The sequence below is a fragment of the Adiantum capillus-veneris genome, chromosome 17, assembly GCF_014529385.1.
Source record: "Adiantum capillus-veneris isolate H3 chromosome 17, ASM1452938v2, whole genome shotgun sequence".
Classification (NCBI taxonomy): domain Eukaryota; kingdom Viridiplantae; phylum Streptophyta; class Polypodiopsida; order Polypodiales; family Pteridaceae; genus Adiantum; species Adiantum capillus-veneris.
In genome coordinates, this window is record NC_140947.1 from 35,256,764 (window position 1) to 35,278,594 (window position 21,831).

At 44.9% G+C, this 21,831-nt stretch overlaps 1 protein-coding gene across 1 annotated transcript in view; it reads right to left on the bottom strand.

Annotated features, from left to right (window-relative positions):
• LOC147437052 (Tetratricopeptide repeat (TPR)-like superfamily protein) overlaps positions 1–20,740 on the bottom strand; it is a 48,186-nt gene extending 27,446 nt beyond the window's left edge. The window contains exon 1 of the mRNA XM_086486465.1: positions 20,374–20,740. Coding sequence (XP_086342591.1) covers positions 20,374–20,673 — 300 coding nt within the window. The 5' untranslated portion in view covers positions 20,674–20,740. The remainder of the gene's footprint in view (positions 1–20,373) is intronic.
• Positions 20,741–21,831: the final 1,091 nt, after the last annotated feature.

Genomic DNA, 21,831 nt, shown 5'->3' on the forward strand with positions numbered 1-21,831 from the left:
TGTATTTTCACTTGGTGATTGGGTACTTTTGCGCTTTGAAAAGGCCAGGTTAAGGAAAAGGAAAGGCAAGGAACGCTTGTTTCCTAAGCTCAGTATGCGATATTATGGTCCTTTTCAGATTTCAGAAAAGATCAGCGATGTAGCTTACAGGTTAAAGCTACCAGAAGGCTGGAAAATACATAATGCTTTTCATGTCAGCCTTCTAAGGCCCTTTGTTGGTGATGTGCCAGAGAATATGCTTGATGAGGAACAACCCGAAGTCGAAGAATTGGATGAAATCCTTGTTCCTGAATAGATATTGGCACATAAAGAAAGAAAGGTTAGAGGAAAGGTTGCAAGACGCTATTTGGTGAAGTTCAAGAACTATCCATCATTAGATGCCAAATGGATGGAAGAGTCTGAATTGCTTGATTCACCTCAGCTATTGCAATTGTATCTTGAAGCCTTTCAAATGGAACCCATAGTGACTTGATGCAGCCTTTTTGCAGCAAGGCAACAGCATGGTTCATGATGCTCAAGAGAGTAGTTAAGCAATTGTATCTACTCTTTCCATACAGAATTTAGCTAGAGAAGTTTGTGCTCAAGAGTACACTAGAAGACTTCTATGCTTGATATATGTGTCGTAGCCAGGTTGGTGGGATTGTTTAATCGTCCAACGCTACATTTCCAGAAGCATGTATATCTTGGATTCCCATCATAGAATATATGTGATATCAAGAGATATCTGCATGTATTATTGGCATGCAAGCGAGGTCGCTTGCAGTATTTCAAGGGTGGGGTGTGTCACCAGGAGGTGTATTTTTCATGTTGCCTTCTGTAAATAAGTACTATATATTTTTATTTATTTTTATTTTTACTTGTTTTCCTCGGAACCCTTGAAAAGGTGCGAGTGGACATTGCATGGCCAGTGTGAAACGGCTGCAGCCAAATGGGTTTCTCACATCGGGAATCTAGGTCGGTCAGACAGGGACTACCCGGGCCAGTTAGCACTGAATTCTGATGAGTATGGAAGCTCGTGTGCGCCAAACTGGAATTTGGGCCACTCGTCAAGTCACAGCAACTTTATAAGTTGAAAGGGGCCAGTAAATTAACCCACATTGTAGATGTTGGTCAAATGGTAGTCTTCAATGATGGTCAGGAGACCGATAGGGACACCATGGAAGCATCTCCTAAAATTTAGGGAACTGCTATTTTTGACCGAAAAATGTGTTCGCGTCATTAGCTCTGGAATGACAAGGGGAACATTTTATTGCTCTGCTGCCAAGTCAACTGACGCACCAGTTGAGATATTTTTAGCAGGGAAAGCCCAAACTCGGAAACTGAGCGACGTGTCAACCTGTGAGCGATTCTGCCACTCTGGGAGGCAAAAACGAGCTGCATATCAACAAAGGGGGCGCCATTTTCAGCCTCAGGTGGATTGTAGCAAGTACAGAAGCTATGGAATGCTTACCTTGCCCTCTATGCACAGTATGGTGACGGGAGTGATGCCCCGCACGCTACATACTGCTCTCTTTCTCCCCTACGTACAGTATGTTATGCCCCACTAGTGGGCTTCTCATTTGACCTATGTACAGTTCTGGGGGTTTATGCGTGTTTGCCAAGGCAAGAGCCTTCTGAACAGGAACCGGATTAGCTAATTGCTAATCCCCCACAGGTACGCACAGTTCCATCACGAAAGATTGCGAGTTTGGAGAGTTTTCTCGCGTGAAAACTCGTCCAATTCACAGGGGAACTGTCCCATTGCGTGCGGGAGCCCTTGGGTCACGCGTAGGCGTTTTCGCTCCGCTAAAAACGATCCGAAACAGGGAATTACAGCCTGCTGTGTTTTTCTGCAGGTTTAGGGTTTCGCACCTAAACTGCAAGGGAACATCGGGGGAGCCTCGTGAGAGCCTTGGGATGCATGTATAGGCTTTTGGGCTCCCGGCAGTGAAAAACAGAGAATTACAGCCCGCTGAATTTCTGTGACAGCTCACCAGAAAGCTTCCAGATATCGAGGGAATCTGTCCTAGACAGGTGTTTTTGACCTACAGGGGTTTTTGCGCCGTTATGCTGTCGAAATCCGGTCAAAAACCTGCGTTTTCAGCCCTCGCCGGGTTTGGACAGCTTTGTGAAAGCTTGTGCTAAGTGGTCGGATCGTCTACCTTAATTTGAATAAAGAAATACTGAAAGGGGCGCCAGTCTTTGGGGCCTACAAGGTGTCGGTCTCGTGTGCGTAGTGACATTCTAGTCGCTGGACGCAACTGTGTTCTCTTCCCTTCTCAGTGCTCTGTGTAAAGTTAACAGGTAATCGAAATAGTACCGCCCTCTATGTTGTACAGGCCAGTTATACAAGGCTAAGTGGATTACTATGCAGGTTCAAGGTGGCCTTGTGGGCTTCTTGAACATCTATGCGCCCAATGTGGCGAGTGCTAGTGCAGAGTTTTGGTCACAGATTGTTGAGTCTATGCCACAGGCTGACCATTGGTGTATAGGAGGGGACTTCAACATGTTGGAGGACCCTTCTGACAGGATTGGAGGCAACCATGCTATTGTGCATGGAGTTGAGTTAGCAGCTTGGGAGAGGTTGTGTATGACTTTGAGGGTCTCGGATACATGGCAACACTCTGGCTTTGTGAGGCCTCCAACGAGTCTTGCCTTCTCTAGATCGGACCGCAGAGTGGGAGGAGTGAATCTATCGCGGAACTGGAGAAAGACAGTGGCTTTCTCGGTTGGCAGTGCTCCTGTGCCAGATTGGATGCCAGGAGAGGGTTTCAGGTGGATTCCCCCAGGGACTGCAGTTCGGTACTTGGGTTGTCACGTTGGTTTGAACTTGTCCCCCGAGCAATAGATTGCTCCTCTTCTCCTGTCCATCAGGAGAAAATTGTTACATTGGAGCTCAGCACGACTTTCGCTGGCTGGTAGAGTAGTAGTTGCCAAGCAGGTGTTGTTGGCGACTATGTGGTACATCACTTCTTGCCGGATCTTCTCGAGTTCTTGTATCAGCCAGGTAGAGAGGCTGATCAGGAACTTCCTTTGGTCAGGTCGTGACACTCAGATTGCCCGCGCCAAGGTGGCTTGGTCGGTCATCACACTTCCTTGTTCTCAGCGAGGGCTTGGGATCATTGATCCAGCACAGCAGAGCAGAGCCCTTCTTGGGAAGTTCGTCGTCAGAGGACTTCTTCCAGGCGAGGAGCCTTGGAAGGAGTTCTTGCCGCAGAGGCTTCGTGCCAGGGAGCCTTAGTCAGGAGGCCCTTGGCAACCTTCCACCAGATGGATCTTTACAGAGTTGCGTCGAGTTGGTTTGAGCAGGAGACTGGAGGACCGCTTCGCTGTGAGTTTGCTTCGATCTTGAGAGCTCTTACGGCGTGGCCTAGAGTAGAGACAGCCGACGTGCACGGAGAAGCGCCTACGGCAACCCCTCGTCTGGAACCCCATGGTTAGCACTCAGAGAGGCCACTTGGTTGGGAGTCGGCCTCATGTTTCTTGGGGTCCCATGGCAGCAGGTCCAGCGCGCTCTCTAGGTGACTGGCTAGAGTTCACAGGTTTGTCAAAGGAGGTGCAAGGTTTCCAGCTACAGGGCATGAGAGGGGTGTAGAGCATGTGTCAGGACATCTGAGAGTCAGTTCCAGTTGAGTGGCTCACGCCTCTCGAGCCAGTAGCACCCCAATGGATGGGAGCCTTCACACGACCGGAGGTTCTCATTTCAGTCAGGGCCTGCTCAGAGACTGTCCCAGCCCTGTTCTTTGAGCTTCAGGGTGGGGGACGATTACAGCGAGTTGCAATAGAGGCCCCACAGATAGCAGAGTGTTGTTTCCAGAGGATCCGAGTTGTGGGCATCTGTGGGAGGACTTGCGTCATAGACCCTGACCCAGCAGCTCTTGAGACTGGACACTGGAGGCTATGGGCTTGGGAGTGTGGTCCACTGGCACGAGTACAGTGGGATCCTGGTGAGTGGCTATGGAGGGACCCCTTCTCTTCTGCAGACCGCCCAGGAGTCTCCTTCTTTGAGTACACTATTCGGCTTGGACGTCATCAGAGAGAGGCCCGCTGTTTCTGCATCTTTGAGGCTCGACCTGTGCCACCAGCAGAGACTGTTCGTGACTTTTGGCTAGAGCTGATCCATACTCTCAGAGGACAGCTTGAGGGACTACAAGGTAGCTCCGACCGCATGCGGCGGGAGCGCCGCGAGGCTTTCCTTCGACTCTGGCGCCCTGGGCCTTCCTACACCATAGTCCAGGGGGTGCTCAGATGGCACTACTGTCCACCTGTGTGGCTCTTCCCTCCTCCCATCTCTTGATTTAGTCTCATTGTATATATGCTATTTTTTCATTGGGAGAGTCTCCCCATCATGCTTGTTGTAGCCCTCTCTTGCAGAGGTGGATATAGCCCTATGAGCAGTTTTCATTAACTAATAGAAGGATCTTTTTCTCGAAAAAAAGAGAGGCTGAAATTTGTCCGATTTCTTGTCAATTTCAAAAGATGTAGAATTTTTCAGCAATTTAGCCTCATTGAACACTACATCTCGGCTGCGTACTACCCTCTTAAACTGAGGCAACCATATCTTGTAGCCCATTTCACCCTCTTCCCCACAACCTAGGAAGAGTCCTTGGATGGACTTGGCATCTAGCTTTGTCCTCAAGCCATTACGAACATGGACAAAAGCCTCGCAGCCAAACACTCTCAAATGATCATAAGAGGTAGGTTTGCCAGACCAAACCTCCTCTGGAATGTCATTTTTCAGCGTACTGTTAGGAGAGCGATTGCATACAAGAACTGCAGTTTTCAAAGCCTCTCCCCAAAACCCATGAGGGAGATTAGCCGTGGACAACATGCAACGCACTCTCTCACATAAAGTACGGTTATACCTCTCAGCCACACCATTAGAAGATGGATTATAAGGGGCTGTCAACTCCCTTTTAATCCCATATTCTTCGCAAAAACGCTAAAATTCAACAGACGTGTACTCCCCCCCATTGTCAGATCTCAGACTTTAAGCTTACTACCCTTTTGCGTGGTCACAAAAGCATGAAACCTCTTAAATGCATTAAATGTCTCACTCTTATTCTTTAACAAATATGCCCAGCCTTTCCTAGTGCAACCATCAATGAATGTAACAAAAAGACTTAACAGGCATTGAACATACATCGGAGTGAATTAAATCAAGAGCATTAGCTTTGCGCGAGACACCAGAATAATAAGAAGACTTCTTTTGTTTACCATACAAACAGTCATTACAAAAATCTAACTTGGTGCCCTTTACATCAACCCTCTTCAAAGAGGAGAGCACATCAAGTCCCTTCTGGCTCATATGGCCAAGTCTTTTGTGCCACAACTCCAAATGAGAAGCAACTTCGGCCACTACAAGAAACTTGCCAGGCAAAGCTTTGCCATGTAAATAGTACAATGTACCACTCTTGCATCCCTTGACAATGAGCATTGATCCCTTAAGCAACTTCCATGAACCCCCAGCAAAAATGGTTGTATAACCCTGTGCATCCATCTGGCCAACAGACAATAGACTCTTCTTGATGCCTGGTACATACCTTACATCTTTAAGCATAAAGTCTTGACCATTGTTTAATGTCAAGCGCACAGTGCCCATTCCTTCAATGTCACAAGCATGGTTATCCCCAAGGTAAACCTTGCCATACTTGCCTGCATAATAAGAAGCAAAACACTCCACAGATGGAGTCACATGAAATGAGGCACCCGAATCTACTATCCAAGACTGTGTAATGCCATCATTTGCACTTAGCAATGCATCAATGACATCTCTACGTGAGATAAGCATGTCTTCTGCATTTGCTACAACAAAATCTGAGGGGCATGAAGTTGCAACCAAGATCTCCTCATTGTCGGATAACTTTGTGATAACCGCACTAGAGGATACATTGACACTCTCCGAATCCTTGGAGGAGGTACCTGCTGATTTTTCCCCTTTCTTATCCTCTGTCTCCTTCTTCTCCTGTGATTCCTTCTTTCTTTCCTGCTCTTTCTTGAAATACCTGCAATCTGGCTTCTTATGGCCTTTTCTGCAACACTGGTAACAAGTCACATCCTTATCCCTAGACTTGCTTTTGCTCTTGTTTTGAGTCTTGGTACCTGTATTTTGCTTCTGACTTCTGCCTCTCGCATTGTAAGCAGAACTGCCACCTTCTCGACCACTAGACTTACGTCTAATTTCCTCATTTAAGATGGAGCCTCGAACTCCATCATATGTGAGGTTGGGGCTATTACTCAAAGAAACCACAAGCGTTTCCCAAGAGTCTGGCAAAGTCATCAACAAAAATATGGCTTTCAACTTGTCATCAAAAGGTTGAAGCCCAGTATCCTGTAGCTGACTCATAACATTGGTGAAAGCACTTAAGTGCTCAGAAGCCGACTTGGCTTCGTCAAGCATCATGTTCACCAGTTGCGCATCAAATGCACCTGATTCACAGGGGTGGCATTCTCATAAGTGGCCTTCAACTTATGCCAAATTGCATGTGCAGTGTCCAAGCCCTTTATGTCCACCAGAATGTCATCGGTCACAGCCATTTTGATATAGGCCTTTGCCCTCTTGTTGAGCTTATGCCCAATCCTCATCCGGCATATCCTCAGGCTTTACAGCCAAAAGGGCGTCCTTACAATCCTTGAGGAACAAAATCCCCTGCATCATGTCCTGCCATAGGTCGAAACCTGTACCGTGAAATCGCTTGATTTCCATCAAGCTCTTGGCATCAGACGACGAGGAAGTAGAGGCCATTTGCACGGATAAAAATGCAGCAGAAAGTGTCTACACAAAATCTGAAAATTTCCAGTGATCACAATGTACAGCACGTTGCATACAATGTGCTGAAAATTTCAGCAATTAACAAGTATCCCCAATGCGTACTTGCATAAACCCACAAAAGGCGTACATAAACCTCAATTTGTGTACATAAAAACAGTCTAATTCTGAATTTTCTGCAAATTTACTGTTTTGGCGCATCAATTTGCATCAAATGGACCTATTTTGAGTGGGAAAAGCAAGGGGCATTCACGGGAATCGATTTAGAACATCTGCGTTTTGCTGTTTTGACCTGTAATTTTCTGGTTTTTACCTGTTTTGACCTAATTTCAGCCTGTTTTAGGCTGTTTTGGGAACCCTAATCACCCTAGGTGACACCGGAAGCAAGGGGCTTCGCGATGAAAGCGGAAATTGGACGCGAGAGAAGCCTTTTGCCTACTGTCCAGCCGCCTGCGCAAAGCTTCTGAAACCCTAATCTGGCTCTGATAACAGTTGTTGAGCGCGCGGCGGTGTGTACAAGTGATAGAGCACGCAAAGATGTGCAGGCCTTGAGGCTTGAAGCGGAGGCACTGTGCTGCAGAAGGGAAGCGCTAGCAGAACGAAGAGGGAGAGAGAGAGAGCTCACGTTTTTGGGAAAAACTCAATAAGTGAGTTTTGGGTTTTCCCACTTTTATTATAAGTGACCTTTAAAAAATGTGTCCAAGTGAACCTGGACAAAGTATAAAAATGGCCTTTAACCCAACAAAAGTAAAATAAATAAAAGATGTAATATTTATTTAAAGAAGGTACCAGGAAAATACACCACTTAGTGACATGCATTGACTTTTTTTTGTTCATCCAAGGGTACGTCTATTGTGAGCTTGCCATTATCAGCTAGAAGACAAGTTTGCAAACTTCTATGGGTGGTATTCTTCGTCCTCATGTAGTTGTTTTCCCAAGGTGACTACTTTATCTCATTTAGATATTGGTATTTATGTTGTATATTTTAAGCCAGTTGTCACAATTATGTATTTTTCCCAGTGTCTGCAGAGCTTGGCATATTGTATGGCATTATTCTTACAAGTGTTACCTCGACGAAGATTGAGGAGTGGAAGACAAATGGTGCAAAGTTTGTTGGAGAAGCTAGGTCCTTGAGGACACGACCCTCAGTTTTAACTATTTTGACTACTGCTATATTGATTAGACATGAAAAATGACTTTACATACTTTTTTTCTTATATAAATTTATAATTACTTTGGATTCAATAAAAATATTTTGCGAAAAGATATTGCCAGGGTGCACAATTTCTAGAATTTCCCAAGTTCCGCACAATGTAGTAGCCAGACTCAGTATAGGGCACACAACTTCAAGCACATATATGAAGATGGATTCCTATAACCCCAAAATAAAATATTTTTAAATTTTCACAAGTTTTAGTTAGTTTTATCCATAGACGGGGATGCCTCATAAAGTCGGTAAGAAGTTCTTGAAATACTTAAAATACTTGCAATAATGACTTGAAGGGGGTCCCAACAGTTTAAAACCCTTTAGATTTATAAGTGACCCGGTAGTATGAAAAGACTCTTTGGAAGGCATGCATGCACCCTTCGATACCCCCTGCCCATACCTTATCATTGTCAATACTTTGGCCGTGTCCGAAAGTGGCCCACAAGTGGGAGAGGCCTCTAACCACGGCACTTCTACGTCAAAGATTAAGCAGCTACATCAGCAGCTTCGAATTAGTCGGATGCACCTCTACGGAAGAAATCCAAGGAGAATGGCAAAGGCAAGGCTTCTTGTGCCGAGGATCAAAAGAAGGATCGATGCCATGATTGCCATCAAACCAACCACTTCCACGACAGCAAGGATTGCCTAAAACGAAGAAAGAATCCACGCAACTCCCCAAAGGCAAAGACTTCAATAAATATCATCAATGAACCAGATACTTTATCCTTGTCTTGTCTTGATTTAGAGATTTTTCATATTAATGCACAAAGATGGCCAGGTTGTCAAGTCGATTGTTACAAGCTTGGACACTCGAAGCGAGGAATCAATAGGAACACACGAACAAAAACTGCAATATCTAAGCTGAACTTGAAGAGAGAGAGTGAGAGAGAGAGAGAGAGCGGAGTTCCATCCCCAAATCCACTAGCCCCAAAGATTGGCGCCCTTTTGATATTTCTTTATTATTGCTTCGCAAAGGTACAACTTTCAACGGTCCAACTCTCTTCGAGACTCTGCGTTCAGATATCCTCTAAAGAGTGGCCCTCTGGGCACTTGTAAGCGTACGAGGCATGCCCAAATGCAAAGCCCAAAAGCAACTAATCCAAAAGCTCTTGCACCCAAAAGCATCTGCTACCAAAAGCATGCGTAAAACTGCCACCTCTGCATCCAGTGCAAAACGCGAAAATCCGTACAGCTTGCCACATGTCACAACCAACGCAAATCATGGAATTCTGCCCTAGCTTTTAACGTCAACAATCTTTAGGGTTTAGGTCTCTCAGCCAGTGCTCTTCAAGTCAGTTAAGTTGATGGGCTAGGTTTTAAAACTCCTAACCATTGCAGTTCTTCTGCGTTCCCTAAACCCTTGTCCTCTCGGCCATTTCCTCAGTTAGGCATGCCACGTCACCAACTTGTAACATTCCCCCCTCCTGGAAGAATTGTAATCGCCCTCGGCTAGGCCTGCAAAACAGCCAAAGGACAGAACCATTATTTAGTAGACACTGACTCTATATACTCAGCCACCAAACTCCACAAATCCAACACTTTCACAAAGACATCAGTCACTGATCAATCACGTTTCTGTCAAGCGTCTCCGATACAATTCGTGATCATTGTAACGTATTTAGCAATCACATCCAAATGATCTTTTCACGGATGTCTTGATCCACTAAATCTTCACGTATTAAAATCTCATTCATTTCACGTTTGCTTAGCCATCACATCCACATCTCATTGATCTCTAACAAATTTCTAGATGCACTAAGTTCAAATCATTCATCAAAAAATGTTGCAGATATTTCATCTTTCTATGACATACTCTAACAATATACACAAGAAAGAGCATGTTCAATTCTAAGAAATTTCCAATTCAATGTACATATTTTCATAAAGTAATTCTGCAAAATAAAGTCATTTCATTTTTTCATCACGTACTCTGACAATACACACATGAAAAAGCATGATCAATTCTAGAAACTTTCTAATTCAATGTACATATTTTCAAAAAGTCATTCTGCAAACTATTGTCAGCCTATCAATATCCCTAAAATCTCAAGGAGAAATTGATGAATTTATTCAATCTAGGCAATTTATGACAAAGGAGTCGAGTGGCTCCGCTTTTGTGCAGTCCACATCGCACCAAAAATTCAACTTGTTGATTCATCCGTAACTTTTGACAGACACTGCTAATAATCCAAAAGCTTCAAGGTACGGCTCAAAACTAAAGAGAATTTGCAATGTTCTCCTCCCCATCCACTTTGCATTGAGAGCCAAAAAGTGCCCTTGACCAAATTATCCAATGGACCTACCTTATCTTTCTGTTCTTATGTGACCTTTCGGTAGCCCCGCTCGCCTCCCTTGTCCATTGGCATCTCAATCTGAGTCATCGGGATTCTTTGATGAACCATCACCCCATTCCCTTGCTTCCTCGAATGCACTATCAGTTGATTCCCTTACTTCTTCGAAATCCTCTGATGAACTATCATCCAATTCCCTTGGTTCTTTCTTTTCCTTGGAAGACTCTTGCCCTGATGAGTGGACATTGGCTGGTCCGTAGGATAGGTCCATGCACCGGCATGCATACCAAAACCTTGCTTGAAATGTCCCATAAGTCTTTGACTAGAGTCGGACTTCTTTTGCAGACAATATTGTCTAATATCTTTTGGCAATCCATAGCAAAAGGGATGCCCAAAAGCATGAGGAAAACTGCCAAATCTACGGCCAACCCAAAACACGAAAAATTCGTACAACCTGCCACGTGTCACAATAAACACAAATCACGAAACCCTACCCATCTTTTGACGTTGAGAATTTCTAGGGTTTAGGCTCCTCGACCGATGCTCTTCAGGTCAATTAAGTTTTCAAATCCTACCCCCTTTGAAAGTCGAGTTTTGGATCCATGAATTGAGGTCGTCCCACAAATCGACTTCCGCCTTCTTCACTCTCATGAAGCCTTGGACTTCCGCCATATGAGTTTATAGCATGTAGACATTTTTCTAGGCATGCCGTGGTTCTAGGCTTTGCTATCGGTAGAGTATGCCTCTCATACTATTTTTTTGAGCTTGATGGTGTGTATCATGTGGTCGAGAGTTCTTCATCCTCCGCGATAACGGATTCTGATGTAAACCTTCTTTCAATCAAAGAGTGTCACAAATTGCTGACGTGTCAAGCCACTAAGAACGAAGCCATCTTGCAGATCCCGGCGGAGGGCCTAAACCCTAGAAGCATCAGAAGAAGAAGAGTCCCTACCAACTTATGTGTCACATGCACATCTATCCCTATGTGCATGTGGACAAGATACTTCATGACAAGGGTTCAATCAGCCTAGCTTAGGAAGTGTTCTGGCACTTTTGTGAGTGTTCGCAAACCGTGCATGTCCAGACACTTAGAGTAGATGCATATCCTCTGGTTGCACACAGCATGATCATCAACATTACCATTAGGAGCATTTTACTATTTTCCCTATTTTTGCCATTTTTCATTTATTATTAATAAGTGACTTTGTTAGGAAACTGGGTAGGGAAACTCGCAGTCACTTAGTGGAAGTAGAAGAAGCAAAGAGAGACAGGCAATCCTCTTGTAGCAGGCCCTCGAGCTACCCTTCTCAAGCAAGAACCCCTCAACAAAACACTAGCATTTTCTACCAGCGTTTTTACAGCCTGCTGTCCAGCGTTTTCAGCCATAAGAAACAGGGTTTTTCAGCCCTAAGAAGCAACGTTTTTCTCAGCCATCAAGTTAGCAGATCAGCCCCCAACTTGGTGCAACAGTTACCGATTCGCAGCATTTGGTTTTCAGCCTTGGCATTGTCATCCTCGTCCTCACCGTCGACATCGACATAGCATCACTTAGACTCACAGCATCACCACCTTGTATCGGATTTGTGCAATCAATAGCAATAGACTTCTCTCGCCATGAGAGAGGGGCCTTTGGAGGAGGGTTTGACAACTTTTCTGGTGTCGTATTCTTCTCTCTCTATCTCTCAGTCTTAGCACCTTCACTCACAGCGTTTACCACTTTGTTTGTGATCATTTGCACTCTCTCACTAAAGGAACAGAAGGCTCTCCCTTCCGTAAGTAAAAGGAACCCTTGAGCACAATTCGGAGCACTCATCTTGAGCAAAGTTCAACATTCACTTCCGCTACACCTTACATTGGTATCAGAGCTTTGGCACTGTTCTCTATCACTCAAGGAAAGAACCACAATATTTTTTTTGCTTGTTGCGATCGCACGTAACCCAAGTCCACTTGGGCGTGTCGATTCCTAATCGTGTCTTTGAAGAGTAATAGGAAACCCTAGAAAGAAGGGCTTGTCCAGCCTCCCCTTGTGCCTCTTTTCACTCATTGAGAGCGGACCGAGCACTTAGCCGCCGGCCAATCGACGTGAGGTGGGAAAAAGCAACCTTGGTGTGAGCGCAAGGCCGCCAAGGGGTGCGCCCGCAGGAAAGAGTAGAACTCGGGTAAGAGAAGATCCTTCTCTAACACAGATTTCAAGCTAAAGAAAGAACCTCAAGAACCTACAGAACTCAAGAACCCAAGAATCCAAGACCCCAAGTTCCTCGTGAACTTACGAACCCAAGATCTCAATGTATGGTCGTCACCCAAAGCGGAATGGATACTTTGCATGAAGGTGATGAGCATGAGGGTGGTGAAGAAGAATTTTCCCCACCAGGTGGTTTTTCCGACCGTCCCCCTTCCCCATCTACGCCACGGTTTGCACCAAATCCAATGGAGACTTTGGTCATGATGATACAACAAGAGGCGCAACGCGCCACCTTTGATCGTGAGCGGTTAGCCTTGGAGCGTGAGCGCGAGCAAGCGCGCTTGGCGGCCGAAGACAAAAGGGTAGCCTTGGAGCATGAGCGTGAGCGTGAGCGTGAGCGTGAGCGTGAGCGTGAGCAAGCGTGCCTGGTGGCCGAAGACAAAAGGGTAGCCTCGGAGCGTGAGCATGAGCGTGAGCATGCGCGCTTAGCGACCGAAGAAAGACGAGCGGCCTTGGAGTTAGAGCGTGAGGTGAGAGAGACCGACGCATGCAAGAGTTGGTCCTAAAGGTACTCACCTCGAAGTCCGAGCCGGTAAAAGAAGTTGGTAGTTCATCAAGTAGCACAAGCAGAGATTCGAATTTCGGACTCCAACAACCCAGTCACAGAGAAGCTGACATTCAGTAAGTATGACGGTAAGATGAATGTTAGTATTATTCATTCTTGGTTGCATCAATTTAATGCTTGCTTTTTGAGTTTTCAAGGTTTTCATGTAAACTACTTTTCATGGCCAATGGCCTTTAAATAAGTGCATAGGGCTTAGTCTCTGGCACACTTCAGTGAGAAGGTGCAAAGCGCGAGTACCGACATTGTACTGAGTTCAAGTAATATAAAGAAATACCGAAAGGGGCGCCAAGGTTTGGGGCCAATACTCTCAGGGGTGGAATTCCGCCACTCTGTTTCGTGTGTGCTCTCTCTCTCTCTCTTTCAGTTTCAGCTGTTATTGAAGTGCTAAAAGTTTGTTCAGTTTGTTCTTTTCTATTGGCACGTGCTGACGTGGAAGCCTGTACAGGTTTCCGTGATTTACGTTGGGCAATTTTCAATGCCAGCTTTTGGGCAAGTTGCTTTTGAGTTTCAAGCTTTTCATGTAAACTACTTTTCAAGGCCAATGGCCTTTAAATAAGTGCATAGGGCTTAGTCTCTGGCACGCTTCAGTGAGAAGGTGCAAAGCGCGAGTACCGACATTGTACTGAGTTCAAGTAATATAAAGAAATACCTCCCCGTCTTGTGACAAAGAGTTTAATACATGGTGTCATGATCCTGTTGTTGAAGTCTCAGTCTGTTTTGTCAAGGATTCCAATGTTGATTTTTCTTTTCACACCCGCATGATGCCCCGAAAACCGCGCTTCGTACATGGTATAGACATTATCAATTTTTGGTTTTACCTTTGGGATTGACCAACGCTCTCACAACTTTCCAACAAATGATGAATGACCTCTTTCGTATATATCTAATCAAGTAAGTGCCAAGCCTCGTCTTCTGTATTTTACAACGAGAAGAAGTATGCGAAACACTCCAAATGCGAATTTTTCCACACCGATTTGTTGTATCTCGGCCATGTCATCTCGATTGATGGCATCCGCATTGATCCCCAAAAGGTACGAGAGGTCCTACAATGACCTGTTTTACAAACCATACGGCAAGCGAAGTCCTTCCTAGATCTCACCAAATTTTTAATAAATTCATCAAAGACTACATCAAAGATTGTTGAACCCTTTACGTGTTTTCTAAAGGGCATTAAAAGCAAAAAGCGTATATTACTCCATTTATCACGTGGACCAATGAGCTCGATTAGTGTTTTCAAACATTCAAGCAACTTGTTACATCTGCACCAATGTTGCAAATAGTGGATCCGGAGAAACCTTCGTGGTTGAAACAAATGCCAATGATTATGCGATGGGTGTTGTTCTCTATCAAGTCGGCCAATCTATAGCATTTGAAAGTCGCGATTGAAGGGGATCGGGGAGCACCACAGACGGAGAGTGAGAGAGAGAGAAGGAGACACACACACGATGTGGGTGGGGAGACTCCAAAGAGTGAGCAGTCCCCTATACACTTATGCTATGTATAAGGTATACAAGTCAGTGGGCGCCCAGACTTTGGGCGGCCGGGCAAGGCACAGACGCCTATACCCCAACAACCTCCCACTTAAAGGCGGCTGTGCCTTTAAGCAAGGAAACCTAGTCTAAAGACTACAAAAGGTGAGAGAAAACCGCTCTCAACCGATGTCCACTGGCTGGCTGTGACCGTGTGCATCCCGCTGTCCTGCTCCCGTGTAAGTCCATACACCACCAGACATACCGCACACGTACTGCAAGTATGTACGCAATACCTGCATATCTCCCTCGTGCACTATGCCATCATCCGTCAACAAACGACTGACAACCCCAACTGCAAATGCTCCCACTGCAGCTGCGATATCCGGTCTCAAGATCAGCATCTCATACATGAGACCACCGAATGCCGATGCAATGCTAGCGGGCCCTGCTAGCTCTACGGAGCATGCATCAACATATATATCCCTGGCAATAGGCATCTCTGACTGACAAAGCGTGTCAGCCACATGCATCTCCTGACTATCCACAAAAGACGCATCAACCTGTCGTGCAACCTCAGAGCAAACCAGCTGCTCTAGGTGTCTGCTGGAAGACATATCCTGCACAACTATATCCCCATGCTCACTGTCGAGCATAGAAAGGAATGATTGCATAATCGCTGACGTCTCAGCCTCCTCTGCAATCATCCACTGCAAACATAACCACTCAATCTGCTGTGACTCACTAGAGCTCTCATGCTCTAACTCCGTATACATAGACTCTTGCACAACGTCCTCCTGTCGTGACTCACTAGAGCAAGACCGCTCTACCTGTCTATCCTGCATAGAAGTATCTCGCACAACTGACTCTCTACTTTGCTCAGTCACTAGCAAAGCATACATGTCTGACTCTGTCACCTGTCTGTGTGACTGCTCAAGTCGTGCCCCAACCGTGTGCACAACGAGCTCACTACTCTGCACTCCATGCAAAGCACCCTGCAACCCATGAGCAAAAGAGACTCGCCTGCTCTCTCGCTCTCTACCTGGCTGCATGATCACAGAGACAACACCGTCTCTCCCGTGATCCACATGCAATGGGTAACCTGTACCACTCTTGGCACCTCTCGCAATCACTAGGAACCCAAATGCAACGCAAAAGATCGCTCAAGCAACGATACCCGACATCCACTATCCCGTAACTGTCTGACTGAGATCAAATCCCGTCTTAGATCTGGCACATAACGCACATGACGCGGGGTAAATCTCATACCACTGGGCAAGGACAAACATACGTCTCCTGCACCCTCAATGTCATACACAGCACCATCAGCCATGTGCACACAACCAAGTCTCCCACTAGAAAACGTGCTAAACCACTCACGATGCGACGTGACATGGAAAGTAGCATCTGAATCTAGTAACCAATGTGAAGACAATGTGCAATCCGATATGCAATCCGTAGACATAAGATCGTCTGAAGACAAGCTAGATGTAAATGTGACATCGCTGTCACAAGCATACTCAGTAACCACCGTACTGATCTCACTAGCATCTGTCATGCCCAAATCTGCATCACGCATCTGTCGCCTCCGTTGTCTCAAACGCCTGAAACATCGACGCCTAATGTGCCCTCTATGTCCACAATGCCAACATGTCAAGTCTCTATGCCGTCGAGACTTGCGTGTGGGACCAATCTCTCCCATGGACATAGAAGTGGGACTAGACTCCCCTGTAGACATGGATGTCGCGTACATAGCATGTAAACTCTGCCATAAAGCATGAGTTGTAGTCTCCCTCGAGACCTGCCAGTCAACAGACTCAACCAGATGCAAACGAATCGTAGACATTGCTAACTCATCAAGATCCTGTCAATCATCATCACTCATAGACTTGGGCTTCGCCGATAAACCACGCAAGGGTTTATCCTGCCCCAAATCTGTCAATGCAACAAGCATATGTTCCTTCCAAGCAACAAAATCTGTACCATCAAACTGTGTCAGACCATAACGCTGGAAGTCAAATGAAAAATCAGCCATAATGCTCGCAAAAGAGCAACCAACAATGAGTAGCAAATGTCAACCAAAACAGCCCTAAACTGGCTCGAATCGCATCAACAAAAGTCTGCAAATATGGCTGCAAATCAGCCCCAAAATTCAGCTCTTAAACAGTTGCATAAACAAGTCACAAACGTGTCCCAGATCAGCCTACAAACTGAGCCATACATGGACACCTGCAAAGAGGAAACAATGGCTGAAAATTCAGCGCCCAAATAAGCCCTCAAACCTGCATGTAAACTTGTAAACCTGTAGCTGAAACCTGCTGAAAAACCTCAAGCCATTAGTGCTCGAATCCGGCTACCTAGCTCGTAGCCAAACAAGCATACATCACAATACTCACTCATGTGAGTGTGCCAAGATAACTGTACGCCTGTCAAACCCGTGAGCCAATCACCAAGCCCACAATGTGCGGTATCGATGCATACACACGCACAAATCTCCCACCTGCAGAGAACACCGCACATAAATGCTGAGTGCAACCCGCAATCTCTACCTAGATCGCATAAATGATGCGCATAAAACTCCTGGGAAAATTTCGCCAGAATTTCGTCAGTAAAACAGCCACAAAACCAGTAACCAAACTGATTGCACGCTCAAAACCATGAGCAACCAAAGCGCATCAAACCGCACTCCAAATGCATGCACCAATCTCCACACTTTGCATACATCATTGCAAACACCTGCAAATCTAGTACACAAATATCTGCTCTACCTGTGACTGCCAAAAAACATGCTCGAGGCATACATTGCCGAGCTCAAAATTCAATCACATTAGTCTCCCTGAGCATCAAACCACATAAGGTATACATCGTATCCTCCCACCTGTGAGGAAACTTGCAGCAAATATCACTCACATCTGAGAGCAAGCCATGTGTGAAATCCTCGACCCACAATAAACAACTGCTGCTGCAGAAAATTCAGCGTTCAGAATTTTAAAATTCTGATATGACGAGCGCGTCCGGAGCATGCCAAAACCCCAAGGTAGACTCCTGGATCACATGTATCCGAGTCCGAGTGTGCAAAATATGCCAAAAACATTGTTTTCGGCCCAAAAACGCAGCAAAAACTTGTTGCTGCTGCAGAAATTTCAGAGGTCAAAATCAGCTCAAATGGACATCACCATTGCGTCCGGAGCGAGCCAAAACCCCAGGTTACACCTTAACCTTGCATAAATCGCATTCCGTATGCAAAAGTTATGCAAAAAACACTGCTTTTGGGACCCGAGAAATGACCTGCGAAAATGAAAATCTGCATTCTTCCTGCAAGTATGGCTGCAAATAACCATACACACTTGGAATGCACTCTTCCCTCAAGCTTGGGAATTCCCCTCAAGCTTCCATGAGCACAGATCTGGTGTTTGCTCACCGATCTCAAGCTTCCACCGAAAGCGAGCTCACCATAGTCGAAAGCTCACTTCTCTATAGCACTCCATCTGTCGCGAAGCCAAAGCTCTGATACCAATTGAAGGGGATCGGGGAGCACCACAGACGGAGAGTGAGAGAGAGAGAAGGAGACACGCACGATGTGGGTGGGGAGACTCCAAAGAGTGAGCAGCCCCCTATACACTTATGCTATGTATAAGGTATACAAGTCAGTGGGCGCCCAGACTCTGGGCGGCCGGGCAAGGCACAGACGTCTATACCCCAACAGCGATCTCACGGACACGCAAACCTATTACTATACACAGGAGAAGAAACTGTTGGCAATCATCCATGTATTGAAAATTTGGCAGCATTATCTCTATGGTGCCCGCTTCCTAATATGAACTGACCCATTTATTGAAATATCTCTGTGATCAACCTGACCTTCGCGGTCGCAAGGCGAGGTGGGCCAAACTCATGAGGGAGTTCGACTTTGAGATACGTTATTGTAAGGGCGTTTTCAATGCGGTGGCCAATCCCCTTAGTATAATCTTGGAGGTGAATGTTCTTTCGTTCATTGAAATCTCGACTAACTTCTATATTTCTCTCAAGGGGCATTACCGAACAGATCCTCGCTTTGGTGAGATTTGGCAACCAGTCCAAGAGGGATTACGTAACCAAGAGAGCAATGGCGGTCCGGACGCCTATCCGCTGGCTACGAAGAGAAAAGTAGCAGAAATGTATTCCATTCGTGGTGATTACTTTTTAAACAAGGCAAAGTGTGTGAGCCTGTCGATGAGGATATCAACAAGAAGATTTTGTTTTGAGTGTCGCGATGCTCCAAGTGAAAGGGCACCCTCACATGCACAATACTTTGGCCTTCGTAAGCCGGTACTTCAATTGGCCGCGCACATGAAAACTTTTGTAGAGAAGTATGTGTGAGAATGTGCGCAGTGTCAGCTCAATAAAGCGGAATGTCAACGGCACGCTGGACTACTACATCCTCTGCAAATTTCTAATAAGAAATGGACTAGCATCTCTATTAATTTTGTAGTTGGATTGCCCTAGACCAATCGTGGTCATGATGCCATCCGGGTAATTGTTGAAGAACTCAAGAAAATGGCACGTTTTATTCCTACTCCCACCATTGTAAAGAGCCATGAGTTGGCTCAGCTCTTTGTGGAGCAATCACATAAGTTGTATGGATGGCCCGCATAGATTGTTAGTGACCATGATCCTAAGTTCACTGACAATTTCAGGCAAAGGGAACTGCTTGGCTATGTTGTCGATGGATCATCCAAAAACCGATCGACAGACCAAACGCACTAACCAAACCATGGAGGATATGCTATGTGCATATGTCTCCCGCCGTAAATCTGATCGAAAACGTTATCTTCCACACATTGAATTTGCTTATAACAATACTAAGCACTCGGCTACACGCTATAGCCCATTCATACTTATGTACGGTTAAAGAACAGGTATGGATTGCCATTCCCTATCATGGATACTCTCGTCTAAAACACAAAATGGGAATTCAAAACGGGAAGTTGGAATGGGAACGGGAAACAGAAGCCTAAAAATGGCCATTCCTTGTAACTCTGCTTGTACTCTAAGGAAAAAACCTTGAAAACTATAAAACAAAACCAAAAACTCCAATGTTAAAGCTAACATACATCAATGCATGATACGCTCTTTTAACAGATCAGCAAACGTATGCAGCAGCCATAAACATTTTAATCGCTTCTGCCATATACATAAGCCATCATTGCTCATGTTCAAATCAAAAAGGTCAACATGAAACGAAGCTTTGAAACGGATCCTAATATCTCTAAATTTGAATAATATGAACGATTTGGGACTATTACGATTAGCTCGTCCTAGCTCCTTTACCCAACAATATGCTATAGGACATCAGCCAAATCAAAGGGCAAAACTTTGCAACTCTACAATGGACCAGTTTCAGGACACAAGCAAATCAGAATTATCGGTGATGACACAAATTAGAAATTATAATGGACATGATTTACACCCTCACTTGGAAACTTGGGGCAATATATCTAGACACAAAGCCACTACAGAGGTATGAATGTAATGGAAGAGGACAAACTCTAAGGTATGCAGCCTGCTTTATTGTTGCATGCAGATTTTATCAACTCCCAGCGAATCTCCTGTTCTTGAGTGGCTGAAACACTAAACTGACATGTTGGACAACCCCACAGCCCAGTAGGAAAGGATAGACAGCACGCTTGCAATGGTGATGAAGGTCTATACCTACGCACATAATCAAGACGCCAACCTCGACACTTTAAAAAACACAACTGCAAAAATGGCACGCACAAAGCAGATCAATCTGCCATTGCAATCACAAGTCGATGTAGCATTAAAAGCACATTAATCCGAGTGAGAGACACTAATACTGGTCGAATGTTACCTTAGGGTTTTCATGGTCACTGAGGAGGATCTGATGTAGAAGGTCGAGACACTCCTGGTAGCGGCTGGAATGGAAGAGAGAAGAGGCATCGCGAGCAAGGACTGCGTTGAAGGAGGGACTTCTGAAGTTAACATCGGAAGATGAAGAGGAGAGGGGAGCGCCAACGGACGCAGAAGAAGATGCTGAAGAAACTGTCGCTACTGCTGCTGAGGAAGAAGAAAGAGATGGCGATGTTGAGGAAGTTGCTGTTACCGTAGAGGACGCCGCAGCTGTCGAGCTGCCCGTATCTAGAGCTTCCATGGCTTGGGCCTCCTCAGTTGTTTGCTTCACTTCTATAGTTCGTAGTTCAAGTTTCGATCCGAAGCGCTCTTTCACATCTCAATCCAAAAAAAATTCGCTAAGGCCTCGAGGTGGGCACCCGCCTCCCACCCCCGCCCCAAGTGTAATATTCATGTAACTATAACTATATAAAAGCATCATAGACTATAGCCTTAATTTCAATTTTCCAAAGATAGTCTACTCTTTCATTCCTGTTTTAGATGTTTTTACTACTTCTCTTGTAAGAGTGCACTCGTCTTTAACACATTGACCGTTTTTTTTTTTTTAAATGTACCAAAAAAATCTCTAGTTTGATATCATTTGTGTTTATTTCTTCCAAATTCTAATTTTTCTTTCAGAAATCCATCCTAAAATTTCACCTAGATATTATTCGCAAACACCGAACATGCAACAAAGTTTGCAGTTTCAATGATTTGTAGTTTATTTTAAGCTAGACTTTAGAATATTGAAATCGCTTGAAGGTGGTGAATTATATTATTGTGTGCACAACTTAAAGTTTCAAGAGTTGGCTTCAAGGTTTTCCATATAATACAATATGCTAAGCTATTAAATGTTAATTTCAATATTTTGAAGTCTCATTTTGTTGTTAGGATTAATTAATCATTTAATGTGGTTATTGTAACACGTGACATTTTTTGTGGGTTGATGAAACTTGTATAAGGGTAAACCTGATGGGTTTCGTTTTAAGAAGATTGTGTTGAGTGACTATAAGTTTCATGTGCAAATGTGGTTTGAAGTGATATTTGTATTGATAACAATTTTGCCTCCCAAAATTGAGCCAAGATGTTGCTAAACCCTAGCTTTTAGGCCATTGGAGGGCTTTGAGATTGTATGTTCTTATTGATGCCTTCAGTGTCCCGCCTTAGTGGTACAAATAGTCTTCAACATGTGTGTTCTCCCCAAGCAACACAAACATCTTTGAGTTATGGAAGGCAGCTCATAGACCAAAAGCAATGAAGCTTTTCCAAAGTATATTTCTCTTCCAAAGATCCAATTTTGAATAGGCCTCTCGATAATCAAATCAAAACGGAAGAGTATCACAATCGTAAAAAGCGTTTGTATTTACCATCTTTGATTCTAATAGGGAAACCAATGTAATTCTCTATACCAAAATTAGCC